Here is a 15,077-nt window from a genome sequence, read left to right on the forward strand (position 1 = left end):
GCCAGTAATGTGGCTGTGAATCACACAAGACCTCTGTACTGCTCTGTGGAGGTGAGGTAGTAGGTTGTATAGTTTGGTGGGAGGGATTTTATCCCATTTCAGGTGATAACTATACAGTCTATTGCCTTCCTTAAAGAGCAGCAAAACCATTGGAGAACTGGCTCAGCCACAGAGGTCCAGAGGCATCATTTCTTTCCGTTGAGGATCCAAACCCAGAGCAGGGCATTGCTGACCAACTCAAGGGGTTTTTTCTTACAGCATCCAGGATTGCATTATTCCAGGGACTGCTCCATGCTTAAATCATATGAACAGGGAGCCACTATATATTTAAAAAAAAAAATGTGTCCCTCTGTTTAATGGGTGCAAGACAAACAAGGAATGAGCTGGTGCCTCAGCTCCTGGTGTTCGGTTCTATCCCTCCCCACCCCCACCCCCTTTTATTTTTCTGGAGATGAGCTCAAGTTGTGAAGGGTTTAAGTGTGTTGTTCTTTCCGGTCTATTCTCAAGTGTGGAGGGAAGTGTATTTGTACTTTTTGGTACAAAGAGGATAGATCTGTACTTGTGATTTAAGTTTGTTGAACTCAGTTCTGAAGTTTGGATTAAGAACTAGAGCCAAGAGTAAGTTTAGCCTGTGGACTCAAAGCCCCGCGAGCTGATAGATTTTGGCTGGTTGGCCTCTGCTCAGTAAGTGCATTCAGGTTTTAGACAAGTTCCCAGCTCTACCCTGTTGTAAAGTTAAAGGGTATTTCTTTCGAATTCGATAATCTATATCAGCTGAACTCACTGATATGCAAACCCTAGCGAGGAGATTAGGGCTCGTGTATTTACCTAGAATAAGCCAGCAATTTATACTAACACCCTGTCCTAGATGGGAGACAGGTGAAGAAGAGATGTGAGGCGAAGGCAGCAAGTCTAACACTTCTGGGTTCTCCCAGGTAGGAAGCACTGACATCTGACACTAGACAAATGAGAAGACAGCACACTACAGAGCTCTAGCACTTGACAACAGACAGGGAAGAGGTTTTTCCCTTTCCAAGAAGCAGTTGGAACTATCCCTCTGCCATATTCCAAAGTAAATAGGACCAAGATCATGAGTGGGACTGTAATATGATCAGGGCTACACCAGTTCTTCAAGACTGAGGGATGTCCCAGGAGATTATCACGGGCAACACGCTGTCAGGGAAATGTGAGATCTGAGACACTGGGGAGCAAGGGCAAACTGAGGACACCTTTGCAGATGAAGTGGGAGAATGAGAGATGCAAAAAGACGTTAGAGCCCTCAAATTTCAGCCTGGAAGCGAGAGATAGGGAGAATGAGACCTGTCTGCTTGGGCTATGGGACTCCCAGAAGTGAAGCAGTTTGTTTAAGGCTCTTCTGCTTCTTGGGATGGGGTGTAGCTGCAGTAAGGCTGAGATGTGATTTTTGCAGGCTGGGCAACAGCTGGTGGGTGGGGATGCTGCAGTGTCTAGCATCAGAGGAATGCAGCCCTCTCTCCATAAATCTGGCTTTTCAGCTGTCCTGGGGACCTGCCACACAAAACTACAGCTTGCTCCTCTTCTACACATTATTATCCTCTAGCTGCTTGCTAAGGGGCAGGCCTTTTCTACCCCCAAGATTGCTCAGAAGGTACCAAAGAAGAATAGAGCAGCACATCAACTTAAATATTTAAGAGGTATCCCCTAGAGAAGAATTAATCCTTTGTGTCCCAAATTGAATCAGTTCAGCTCCATCCATTGCATTGATGTTAATGTGGAGAATCTTAAGCAGCAAGGTGGAAGCCACCTTCTTAAGGTGGAAGCCAAGAATAAAATATTATTACTAGGGATACTCTCTTGTAAAAATAAACTTGTTTTGACTTTTTTTTTAAAAAAAAAAAAATACTGTCTTTTTACCGCCTTGAAATGAGCACAGCTGATGAACTGTGACTAGGGCTGGCCAGCGCTCCTGACTGTGTGTTCCCAACCAAATTCTCCATGTGACTGAACCCCTGAGCAGGAAGGGGAAACCACAGCCAGGACATTATAAGGGTGTGGGGCAGATGGGATTGGCCATGCAGCTGAGACCGTAGGTCTTTCTGTCAGTGCTCTCTAGCTGAATCCCACTGCAAAGCTCCGGGGCTGTAGCTCGGCTCCTCTCTGCTTTGGACAGCCATTGTTATAAGCACATTTGTAAATCTGATACAGATTTCCAGATATACCAATTATCCATAAACTGAGGTCCCCACCACGCTAGCAGGGCAGTGGCCATTTCATAGCTGGTGTCATGGCCCATACTGTAAATTCCCGAGGACAGCACATATGCTGCCACCCACCCTTCCGATTCACCATCTTCAGGGGAGCTTCAGGAGCTAAATCCAGATGACCTTCTCTCCCCCAGCCTGCAGTGAGCACATCCACCTCCCCACTGGAACACAGGTCCTGGGGCTTCAGGGAAATGTGCAGGTGGGGTTCATGCAGCAGCCAGGTCTTGTAAACACCACAAATCCCCTGATTTCAACCCAACTGGCCAAAACTGATGGTTAAATGCCTTAAAGCGTGCTGAGACGCTATGTCAGTGAGCTCAGAGCCTGTGGGATGGAAAATTGTGGTGCTGTGTTGCCATGGTGATGGGCCCCCATGGCACAGGAATTTGTTTCCTGCCACCTCATAGCCTGCTGCCATGTAGCCCATGCTCAGACAAACATCAAAACCATCAACCCAGTGTCATGGGGCATCCTTCAGGGGTGTTGTGAGGGGATGATGGCAAATTGTCCATAAACAGGGCCTGGCCACCCTCAGCAGGCTCCACTATGGCCTGGTAGCTGCTGTTTTCCTTCAGTTGTCATGGCAAATGCCATCTGCTACCCTAAAATACCTACATTTTTCCCCAAGGACTTTGGTCACATGGGGAGGCCAGACAGCAAGAACATGAAGCACAGTCCTTTTCTAGCATGGTCCTCTTCACCACTGAAAGGATCGCCATATACAAACCTGCCACTTCTGCCACACACAACTGTGGGACTGCCAAGCACCGGCAGTATCTTTGACAGGTGCTTGGCTCCTTCCCCCCCCTACCCTGGAATCTCCCACCAATTCACCTCAATGCCAGAGCATCCTTCATATCAACCCCAGAAATGGGGTGGAAATGTGGCAAAAGTCTCCCTTGAATGTTTTGCATCTTTCTGGTATACCCCACCATAACCCTGGCCCACCTTTACCATATAGACACCTTCTCTCCTTCCCTAAATCCTCCTAATTTGGGATTAAACCAAACCACTCCAAATCCCCTTGCTGGCAGGTCTCAGTCAGGGAACATGGGGAAAAAGAAAGGGAATTTTCTTCTGTTTTTTGAATTTTCTGTTAGAAATAACTCTGTAAATAGGTCTTTGCACAATTGCATGATTACAGAAGTCAAAACCTTAATGAAAACGAAACAGTTTACAGAAATCAGCAGCCTCAAAACCATGATAAAATACTTAAATTGTAGAATTATTTACATAGGCTCATGCCAGTGCTATTGCCAGCAGCACTATTATGTCCAGTTCCATAATGGATCCCAAGGCTGGGGATGGTGAAGTACCCAGCTTTGCAAAAAAACACAGGTGTTGACCCAATATCTTGATTTTTGCTGGAAAGAGGAATGCTTTTCTGCTCTTTTAATTGTTTGTTGGGAATTAATGCTGCACTGTCCTTTACCCAAATGGAAAAACAGTTACAGGCCTGAAATGCTCTGTCTCTGCCTTACCCTTTGTGAGGCTGCAGCCCCTTACAGCAGGTGAACAGCAGCTGCTCTGGCTGTAGTTCTATCATTGGTCTAGTGACCATCCAGACCCAGGCTGGATTTTTTTCTCCCAGAAGCAGCTCCACAGCAGCTTGCAAAAGCTCAGCCTGCAACAAGACTATGTGAAAACCATGGCACCTGAGCAGGAGGCTATTTTTAATCTGATTCTTAACTATATCTGATGCTTCTGATTAAATTGAGCGCTAGACTCTCCAGAGGGCTGTGCAGTGAAGTTGAAACTGCTCAGTTGTCCGTGGTGACTCTCCCACTGCCATCTGCTGGCCACCGTTCAGCAGGGCTAATGGTGACCATGATCTAAAAACAGCCCACAGGCAGCTGGTATCCTGTAAGGGATCTGGTGCTGCTGGGCTCCTGAACCAGGACTGCAGGAAGAGGTGAAACACAGAACCGCAGGGCAGCCTTGCCAGGCAAGGCAGGGGTGCAAGAATAGGGGAAAGCAAAAAGCAAAGGTCCAGTGCCACCATTGCTCCTGTGCAGCAGGTTTACTCCTCACAATAAGAACTCCATTCTTCGCACGCTCTTTGTGGCTGGGTGATGTTCTGCAGTGAAAACACTGCAGAAATGCAGAGTCTGGGGAAAAAGCAGGGGAGGACACTTGCATTTAACTTTTTTCTTTACTGCAAAGATGAAACAGTGTGTGTGTGGGTGGGAAGAAGCTGACTGTTGGGCCTCTCTAAATGCAGAACCAGAAGCACTCTAGCCCTAGGCTTTTGGTTTTTATTTGTTTGTTTGTTTGTTTTTCTCTGAGCGCTCTTCCTCTTTTTTTCCTTGCTCAAAAATTTGGGGACAAATTTTTTTTCTCTGCACTCATCTGGGAGCTAGGGGAATATTTCCTACATCATGCTAAATCTCCTCCTTCTGCTGCTTTTACCAAGGCTTAAAAACATAAAATTGCAACTTTACAGACACCAGCACCCAGATGCTTTAGGAAAGTCAAGAAAACGTTCAGCACTCCACAGGAGCTACACTGTCTTTTAGCAATTCTACTTAAACACACAAGCAAGATTGTTTTATAGATATAAGCTGGTCTTGGATACCCCAGAAAGACAGTGCAGACTTTCAGAACAAGATTTATTCAGTGCATGCTCTGGGGATGCACAGGACACAGCATCCTGGGGGGATAGACAAATATTGGACTTAAGGTCTTTCTCCACCTCATCTATTTACGAAACCAAATGATGCAACAACCAGAGAAGGGACTGGATCTTCTAGTCCCTTCTGCTGGTCTGCAAAACTTGTCACTTATTTAACCCACCTTACTGGGAATCTTCAGGTGAACAGAGCAGAAACATGGAGGGCTAAAACACACAGTGCTCCGGAGAATGAATACCATCCTGCAACAAGGCCTGGAACCATTGGACCTCTAACATCATCCAATTGGCTCTCTCAAGCTGAAATTGTACCAGCACACCTGATTATTTTTTTTTCTTCTGGACCAGGTTCCACCACCCACAAAATATATGTTAGCTGGGATCTGTATCTATTTTCAAATACATCGTACACTTAAGTTATGCAAAGAAGGAAGCCATGCAGAAGAAAGCTGTATGAAGAAGCCAATAACTCCTCTCTAGAGCTGAAGGTTTGTCTTCTGTGCAGGCACATGCGTAAAATAAAGCCATGCCAATGGAGTAACTGTGGAATGGGTACATGAAGTGAGGAAGAAAGCAAAGGTTGCAGATGTGAGAAGGAGAAAGGAGTACATATAGGTACTGGCCATAACTATACCAGAAGCAGAAAGGAAATATAAATCCTCTTCTGTAGAAAAAAAAAAAATGCCACTCTTTTGGAAAAGGAAGGAAGAGGTGATAAGTCCAAAATTGAGACAAACAGGCACATCAAGAGGAGAAAAGAGCATTTTTGTTAGAAACTCTTTCTGGTAGGCAGACACCATCAACCATGTGTTGTCTACAGCCTAAACACCAAAGCCAACAACCATGTCTCATTGCCATTCTGGTTTCCAAGGCATTCTGCTTTCCCTGGAGACACAGTGCGGCAGGACCTGCCAGCTGCACAGGGGGATGAGACACCTTATCATTTCCTGTTTGGAAACAGACCAGAAGCCCAGGCTTTCTGGGAAGAAAGGAGAAGCATTGGTGTCCAAGTTCACAGGCGTTATGGCAGACACCCTCCTGCCCTTGGGCCTCCTCAGAAGGGGACTGAGGGACATGGGATGGACAGTTGCCCTTGGTACATCAGAACCAGTCAGTGTAAGAAGAGAGTGTGTCAACCTGAACTGTCCACAGCGTCTCCCAAGTCTACCAGGGTTGTGGGACAACCAGTGCTGAAGAAAGGCTTGGTGACTGGCGCAGGGACAGCTGAGAAAGACTGTTCAAAGCAGAAGGCCCATCAAGATGACACTGGGTAGGAAGAGTGAAAGGCCCCAGCAGGTACGGGGGGCTCCAGCTGTGGGCTGATCCATGCTTTTCTGGTCTGAGTTTGCCTCCCGTTCTTCAATGGCCAGAGTATCTGCTGGCAGAACAACAGAAAACCAGGAGTTAGAGGGAAAGATCTGAGCAAAAGAGAAACTCCAATTCATGCAGGTCCTTCAGTGATGTGCACCAAGACACCCCGAGGTGCAAGGGACAGCAGTGCACAGATCCAGCAAAGACATGGCACAGCTGGTGGGTGTTAGTGAGGAGCAGGCTGTAAACAAAACCATGCTTCATGAACCAGACATCCAATCTGCCCCTTTCAGTGTTAGGGGAAAGAGTGAGGAAAAGGGTTGGTGCCACACATGAAATGAGGATCCAGAGGACCAGTCTGATACTAGTTCCTCCCAAACCATGCCCCAAGCTGCTTGGGGATCATTCAACATCTACACGTCCATGCCAGGACAGACTCCACAATTACCTTACCTGAGAGGGAGGACTGGAAAGCAGGGCTCTGACCCTTTTCTTTGGAAGATGATGTTAAACGCAAGAAGGTGGGTTCTTCAGGACTGAAGACCACTGACTTTGAGGAGGTTAGGCGCTCAGTTTTATTGAAACCTAACTTGATCTCTGGAATAACTTTGCTGAAGGATGGAGGTGGACTGGAAAAGAAGAATGATTTCTCTCCCCCATCCTCTTTCACACCTTTATTTGTTTCTGGGACTGATTTGGGGCTGAAGGCTGTGCCAATACTTTCTAATAAGGTAGGATCCTCTGTAGTTAAGCCAATGGGCTCTCCAGTGGCTAACTCTACATCTGGAAATATTTTATAATCCATGTCTAATGTGGGCTCAAAGGAAAGCGTGAGCCCAGTTGCCTCAGTTGGATTGGGTCTTTCTGTTTCAGTGTGTTCTGGCTTTGTGGTTGTGGTAGGTTTTGTTATCATCTTTGCTGTTGAGGTGGTGAGATTTGGCTTTGTTGAAGTTGTATAAGTGTGTGTTGGCTTGGTTAAAATGGTGGTAAATGTTGGTGAGGTGGCTGCTGGCTTGGCTGTAGAAGGTTTTGTCTTGGCCATAGTTGTGGTGGGTGCTGGCTTGGCCATAGTGGTGGTGGATTTTGGCATGGTAGGTACTGTCTTAGCCATAGTGATAGTTGTGGTGGGTTGTGGTGTGGTTGGTGATGGCTTAGCCACAGTGGTGGTTGTGATGGGTTGTGGTATGGTGGCAGGTGCTGGCTTAGCCATAGTGGTGTTTATGGTGGGTTTTGGCATGGTGGGTGCTGTCTTGGCTGTAGTGGTTGTTGGTTTTGACATGGTGGGTGCTGTCTTGGTCATTGTGGTAGTTGTGGTGGGTTGTGGCATGGTGTTGGGTGCTGGCTTAACCATAGTAGTGTTTGTGGGGGGTTTTGGCGTGGTGGGTGCTGGCTTAGCCATAGCGGTGGTGGGCCTTGGCGTGGTGGGTACTGTCTTGGCTGTAGTCATTGTGGGTTTTGACCTGGTGGGTGCTGCCTTGGCCATAGTGGCAGTTGTGGTGGGTTGTAGCATGGTTGGTGCTGGCTTAGCCGTAGTGGTGGTTGTGGTGGGTTGTGGTGTGGTAGTGGGTGCTGGCTTAGCTGTAGTGGTGTTTGTGGTGGGTTTTGGCATGGTGGGTGCTGGCTTAGCCATAGTGGTGGTGGGCCTTGGTGTGGTGGGTACTGTCTTGGCTGCAGTCATTGTGGGTTTAGATGTTGTGGGTGCTGCCTTGGCGAGAATGGTAGTTGTGGTGGGTGCTGGCTTAGCCATAGTAGTGGTTGTGGTGGGTTGTGGCGTGGTGGGGGGTGCTGGCTTAGCTGTAGTGGTGTTTGTGGTGGGTTTTGGCGTGGTGGGTGCTGATTTGGCTGTAGTGGTAGTTGTGGTGGGTTGTGGCATGGTGGGTGATGGCTTAGCCGTAGTGGTGTTTGTGATGGGTTTTGGCGTGGTAGGTGCTGGCTTAACAGTAGTGGTGGGGGGTTTTGGCTTGGTGGATGCTGGCTTGGCTGTAGAGGTTGTGGGTTTTGGCGTGGTGGGTGCTGGCTTGGCCATAGTGGTTGTGTTAGGTCTTGGCATGGCAGTTGTTAGTGTGATGGGCTTTGGCTTGGCTGTAGCTACAGTGGGTTCTGGCACAGTAGGTTTTGGCTTTGCCATGGATGTGGTGGGTACTTGTGTCTGGGTTGGGGGTATGGTTGTGAGTTCTGGCTTCGCTGTGGCCATGGTGGGTGATGTTGTAGTAGGTTCTAGCGTGGTTGTGGTGGATGGGCTTTTCTTTGTTGTCAGAGAGGTTGGAGTGGTCTCTTCTACAGTGGATTCTGGTAATAGATGAAAAACACCATGGGTTAGCACTGGGGTCAACTTACCCATTGCTGTCCAGGCCTCTTGTACTGAGGGGCCAAAACTAAACACAGTACTCAAGGAGCGGCCTCACCAGAGCAGAATACAAGGGGATGATCACCTCCCTGGTCCTGCTGGCTGCACTATTCCTGATACAAGCCAGGATGCCATTGGCCTTCTTGGCCACCTGGGCACACTGCTGGCTCATGTTCAGGCAAGTGTCAATCAATACCCCCAGGTCATTTTCCTCTGCACAGCTTTCGAGCCACTCTGCCCCAAGCCTGTAGTGCTGCATGAGGTTGTTGTGGCCAAAGTGCAGGACCTGGCACTTAGCCATATTGAACCTCACCCCACTGGCCTTTGCCCATCTACCCATCCTGTCCAGGTCCCTCTGCAGGGCCTTCCTACCCTCCGGCTGATCAACACTTCCCCCCAGCTTGGTGTTAGCTGCAAACTTAGGTCACTCTGGGCCATCTCCCACTCTTGGGTTCCCAACCTGGAGACATCTCATCTCCCTCACACAACCTCCTGCCCCTTGGGGATGAGGCAACAACTGCTGGCTAAGGGGGTTATGAGGTCTGTGTCCAATCCTCATCTAGTGGCAGCTGACCAGTCTCAAGGGCTTCCATCCCACGTGATGCCTCACAGTCCAGGCCTGGAGCTGCTGGTCCAGGTTCAGAGTTTGGACCCCAACCCAGGGGTCTCTGTCCCAATAGCCTGTCAAGGCACATACACTGCTTTGCTTCACTTACCGCACAAGGACTTGACACACACTCTGCCTTCGGGACACTGTGAGCAAGAGGGTCCTTCTTTGTATGGCTTTCGGCCTTTCACATTACCCCTGGAAGCAGAAGACACCAAGAAAAAGAAAGTGTAAGGAAAGAGGGGAAATGCCAACCCCAAAGAGGGGGGGTTTGATTCAACTGGAATATCCCAGCCAAGACAAAACTCAAAATTAATATAAAAAAAAAAAAAAACACAGGTCTTGGTCTCCTGCCACACACTTTCAATGCCATTTACTCAGTGGCCTGACACTAAGGTGGCTAAAACCAGGGAAGAAAGTTCCATGGACCAGGTCCTTCACTACCTCCTAGAAAAGAGCAGTTGGTGGACATTTGGACACATGATTTTTGTCTCCCCTCTACTAAACAACCCTAAGAAGGTCTGCTGTTGCTCTCCATCTCCAAGTGAGTGGTCCCCAAGGCTAGCCCCAGGGTTTCACAAGCAGGCACCCACCTCTCCTCCCATGTGTAACCCATCCTGCTGGTACAATACATGCTTCCTGACCCCTTCCCAGGCCATCACTGCTGCTATTGGGGAAAAACAAGGCACAGAGCAGGTAGGTGATGTTTGTACCCTTAGTTACTGCGACATCAACCTTGGGCAGCACTCTGGGGGAGTTCCCTCCCTGGTCTGTGGCAGGAGCTGAACCAGACCTCAGGAATCCTCATGGGCAAGGATCGACAGACAACCCTTCCTTCCTTCGTGACCAAACCAAGATAATAAAGGCCTTTCTTGAAATTGCCTTGCTTTTATTTCTGAGCAACGCCAAAAGCTTTTCCTGCTGTGTTATAGGGCTTGAAGGAAGGGCATTTCCATTGCAGAAGCCCCATCAAAATGAACCAAGTCATGCAAGGCATAGGACTTACGGAGGATAATAGTTGCAAACAAGCAGGTACATGTCCTCTGTTTCGATTCCATCAATCTTCTCACAAAACTTTGCCCCACAGCCAATACGATGTGTGCTTGCCCACACCACCTAAGACAAAAACCAGGGGTGAAGGTGAGGTGATTGGATGAAGGCAGACGCCCTGTTGGCAACCCATCCCCTAGCCTTGAAGGCTGCTCCGTCATCACACCAACACCCCCCTTGTCTCAGTGTGTGCCCCAGAGACCACATGCCCATGTTGCTTTCACATTCAGAATCCCGCTACTTGCCTCTGTCTGGACCACCTTCCCAACGTAGAGCCACAGCCCACATACCCAAGTGCCACAGCTTTTCTACCCTATACTTCACCCAAGTAGAGCATCACTACCTCTGTTTTGGTCCTGGGGACCTCCACAGATCCATCCTGATATTTACCACCACCATCTATGCTCTTCTCCACTCTCACCCATCCACCCAAGCTGCAAAGACACACACGCATCTCATGTCTGCCTAAGACAAGCCAGCACCTGGCTCTGCTGTGTAGCCAAAAAGCGGTGCAGAGCATTTTTTTAAGAGAGGTCTTATCTAAAATGCTGGTTATGTTTGGCACCGTGCCCAGATTCCCCTGTATCAGTGATTCCTACCTGGTGCCCAGCATTGGTTCCCCATCTCTTTGCAACGACTCTGAGAGGACCCAGGACTCTGGTACTGCTCCTTTCCTGACAACCCTCTCCCTCTGCCCCAGCAGGCCAGTACCTGGGTGTAGTGACCACACATCTGCCCAGGGACACACATGGAAGTCGTCAGGTTATAGTATTTCTCTTCCCCGTTCCAGTCCTCCACGGCAAATTCCAGATCCAGTGTCGGAGCCATAGCAAAGAGGTTTTCTCCCCGTCGGCCCCTCTCCTTGTTGTGGTCCCAGATGCATTTCTCCGCGTAGGCTTGGGCAAAGGCCTCCAGCTCTGTGTCCCAACTCTGAAAGGACCTCAGTGTCAGCATACAGAGAGGGACACTGGGCTCTCCAACATGCACAAGGACATGTGCCCCTGGGCTCCCTAGTTGCAATCCCCCATTGATGAGTAAAACTAAAATTGCTAGTCAATACACGGGTATCCCTGAGTGCACTCTGAGAAGTCCTCAGGAGACAGGAGCTCCTCAGTCTATCTCAGCACAAAACAAACCTCAACTTACAGATCAAACTTGTAGGTCAGTGCTGCAGCATAACTCTCACAACCTTGCCTGGAGCACCCATAACATCAGCATCCTCAACTCAGCATGGAAAAGCAATGAAGAAGCAGTGAAGATGGAGGAAGGGAGGACGCTCACACTGGGTCGCACAGGAAGAAAGCAGGGGATATCCCTCTGACCAGGGTGGGGATGGGAAGAGAGCAGGACACGTCTCCCCTGGCAGCTGCACAGGTCCTGGAAGCACATGCTCCTAAAAGACATAATCTGTTCCCCTGGACCCGAAACGCAGCAGCTGCCTGCCTCCCAAGAGCCCCACTGCCAGCTGAGCCCCCAGGCCCTAGTGACCATGCTGCTATGCCTTGCAAGGAGACATATGAGGAACCCTGCACCACAGCTGCTTGGACTATTCTAACACTATTTGATGGAGACAGCAGCTTTGCTTCTGCAGCAGGTTGGAAGGCAGCCCAGCAAACAACAGGTCCTCAATGGGACCTTCCTGGCTGGAGCCAGAGCTGGATCTGGAGTGGGACAGAGCACAGCTCTGTTACAGGGCATTGCCACTGGGGTGTCAAGGGGACATGGACTGGCCCCCAAGCAGTAGCACTGTAGGTGAAGGAAACACTGAAATATCTGGGTGGGGGCACAGACAGCTAGTTGACCTTGCATCATGGCCCCAAGCCAGGCTGAGAGTGATGGCTGGAAACCCTGCTGGGGAAATGGTCACCCATCTTCCTCTGGCACAGAGCTGGGCTCCATAAACAGCAGGCTCGCACCTGCAGGATTTGCCTCATTTTTTAAAAAAAAAGTGTATTTAGGCTATGAATCCCCCCCAATGCCTAACTATTTCCACAGCAACAAGACCCATGTCCCAAACAGAAACACAGGGTGACATCAGCCAGGCATGGTGCCACAGCAGCAGGCGACCTCAGAGACAAACACAGCACAAGCAAGGTCCCAGGGAGGAAGGCAAGAACGGCTCTTATGTAGAAAGCCTCTAATAAGAAATTGTTAGGGCTGCTTTATGATAAACATTTAATGTGCTTCAAAGAAAGCCTTCTGCTCTGCAGTGTCTGTAGGTCTTGTGTTTAAGCAAATCGTATTAAACTAAGAGACAACACAGCCTTGCAGAGGGGAGCATCTCGAAGCACGTGATCTGCCATCACTCCTACAGCCGGCAGCAGCACTCACCAGATCAGAATTGCCACCGACTTAAGGACCTTGACCCACATTTTAGGCACCTGAGAGATTGTTTCCCTCATGCTTTCCCTAAGAGTTTGGCTCCAAAGCCCATATTTCCTGATTTTTCTGTGCCTTGCTGTGGTGGGCGTCCATGGAAATTATGGTGCTTAGGGTCTTCACACTATTCCCTCTGAACCTAAAGTCTCTGGTTAGCCCCCCCATTATGCCTTAACATCGCTTCTTTCGTCATTTGCTCAGCAAGCACCCACTTACCAGCCCACGAACGTTTAATTCAAGTGGTGCAACTTCAAGGCCAGACAAGAAGGTCTCCTCTGACTACACTGTGACCAAAAGAGCACAACACTCCAAATAGCTGTGATGAACAGCTCTCTTGGTCCTCTGCATGTGTTGTAAACAGCAAGGAAAATAACCGGGTACAGGATAAAGGGACCAAATAAGACAAAAACCAGCACCGGCTCAAGAGGTCATTTTTGCTTCCACTGCAGCCACAATTATTGGTGGGCACCTGACTCAGTTTCTTACAGAAAAATGGGAGATTCTTCACCTCCATGTCATCACGCACAGGTCATGGTAGGAAGTAGGAGCGTGATGGAGAGCCCAAACTGACCTGGTAGTCATGCTTGAATTTGATATTCCCTCTCATAAATTAAAACCCAATCACCTGCAAAGGCAAATAAAGCACACTGGGTGATGCTTCACACAGGTGGTGGAGCAGGATTCCTCCTCCAGCTGCAGGGCCCCACTCATTGCAAGGTCTCAGTGCAAGCACTTGCCTTTCCTATCCATCACAAGGAGCTCCAGCTCCTTGTGAAAGCTGCATTGCTCTCACAGAGCATCAGGGGACTCAGATCACACTCGGGAGCTTCCAAAAATCATCAAAGTCAACTCTGTAAGTGAAAGGAAACTCAAATCTTTAGAGGCAGTTTAGGGAACCTCTCCATTGATACCAAGTTGCAACCCTACACAATAATTGCTCTGCCTCCCAAATCCCTGCTAGCATTAAGATTGAAGCTTGCACTACACAAACTCCCTCTGAAATCCCCCCCACAATAAAAGCCACTTACCATCTTCAGCATATCCATAGCAGGAGGAGAGACCTGGGAGCGGTATTTATTATGCCCATCCAAGATTATTCTCTTTTCTTCATCAGTCAGGGACCAGCTTAGCTCCAGTGCAGTGAGCAACAGGAAAACAGGAGAAAAACCTGTGCTCAGCATCATGCAGCCAGCTTCTGCTCTTAGCAGCCCACGGCTCTGGCAGTCAGATTTAAAGCACCTCCCAAAAGCAAGGAACACCCAACAGCTTGAAGACTGGGGAGGAAATGTATTTATTAGAGGAGGATTTCAGAGCCACATGGAACACACCCATCTCACATATCAAACTTGATAGAGAAGCAGCAATGTCTAGTGCCAATGAGCTCGCAGGGTCCACTCCCTGAGACAGACCCTGTGCATGAATCGTAATTCCCTGCACTGGCGTTTTCATCCAAGCCCCTGCTACTCCAAATCTCAGACGCTGCCTTAACCATCAGTTATAGGGTTCCTTTTCCACGTTTTCTCCTAAACTGCAGTAATTCCCAAGCAACTAGCAAATAAATGCAAAGCTCCATTTTACACAAGGGTCTTCCCCTGTCACTGGGACACAGCCATTTCTAGAAAAGAAGGCAACGAGATGCAACTGCTGAGAACGGTTTGCAGCACTGTAACCCCCAGGCTGGGAGTCAGACCCCACCTTATCCAGTCCCTGCATCTGTATACTGATCATGCCACGGGAAAGCAGCAGGCAGCTGGAAAACAGCCCCTAGGCTCTCCCAGCCCATTAGGAAGGCAGGGGGTAGCAGAGAGCTGATGCCCCTTTGCCCCTTCCCCATGCCATCAGGAAGATGAGGGAAGGAAGAACAGGATGTGGAGCTGAAATTGCCCCCCAAAAGGGGAGTTAGCAGGCTCCAGGTCTGGCTGGAATACCAGACCATTTTCTCTGCAGGGACAGACTGCTCCATCCCTAGCCAGACACGTGGAGGGCTCAAGCTGAGGTGTCTCAAACTGCAAAACTGCATGCCACACCACCTGCCTTGGAGACTGTCTGGCAGAGACCATCCCACACGCCTGCCACCTCTTCCTCCCCATCTGCGATTGTGCAATCACTCCAGCTCTGCTCCTGGATCTGTCTTTGGGGATCACAGGCTATTAGAAAGGATCAGCGAGTGGGCAGCCCTAGCTAGCAGAGCCAAGTTAATCACGCAGTCTGCTCTGCCTCTCCCCCCCATCCTGCTTTGCACCGCTCTGATCACCTCTCTTGCCACAATTGCTCTCCCTACTGCCCGCCCCGATCTCTTACCTCTGTGCATTACCTTCTCGTTCATTAGGTCCAGGGTTTACCATGCTCTCAAGTAGCCCAACAATTTCTGCAAGAAGGGTTTGAGGCTTCAACTCATTTGTTCAAATGAGAGGTTCACATTTATTGCTAAGGTCAACTACAGGCCTGGAGTCTGGGTCAAGGCAAAAAGGCAAACCTGTCTCCATCACAAGACATCTCAGCAGCTCTGCT

General features: G+C 49.1%; 1 protein-coding gene across 2 annotated transcripts; it reads right to left on the minus strand.

Moving 5' to 3' along the window:
- Window positions 1-495: 495 nt before the first annotated feature.
- PI16 (peptidase inhibitor 16) lies at window positions 496-14,609 on the minus strand. Of its 2 annotated transcripts, none has more exons than XM_013200362.3 (6): window positions 13,595-14,609; window positions 10,899-11,117; window positions 10,144-10,253; window positions 9,247-9,335; window positions 6,637-8,472; window positions 496-6,247 (listed from the first exon to the last, which is right to left on the minus strand). In XM_013200362.3, exons 1-6 carry the CDS (start codon window positions 13,748-13,750, stop codon window positions 6,111-6,113), a joined length of 2,547 nt encoding a protein of 848 aa, XP_013055816.2. In that variant the 5' UTR covers window positions 13,751-14,609; the 3' UTR covers window positions 496-6,110. The 2 variants fall into 2 exon arrangements, with proteins under 2 accessions (XP_013055816.2, XP_013055815.2); XM_013200361.3 differs by having other exon boundaries at window positions 496-6,250.
- Between the last annotated feature and the right edge of the window lie 468 nt (window positions 14,610-15,077).

This window comes from Anser cygnoides, chromosome 25, assembly GCF_040182565.1.
Source record: "Anser cygnoides isolate HZ-2024a breed goose chromosome 25, Taihu_goose_T2T_genome, whole genome shotgun sequence".
NCBI classification, from domain to species: Eukaryota; Metazoa; Chordata; class Aves; order Anseriformes; family Anatidae; genus Anser; species Anser cygnoides.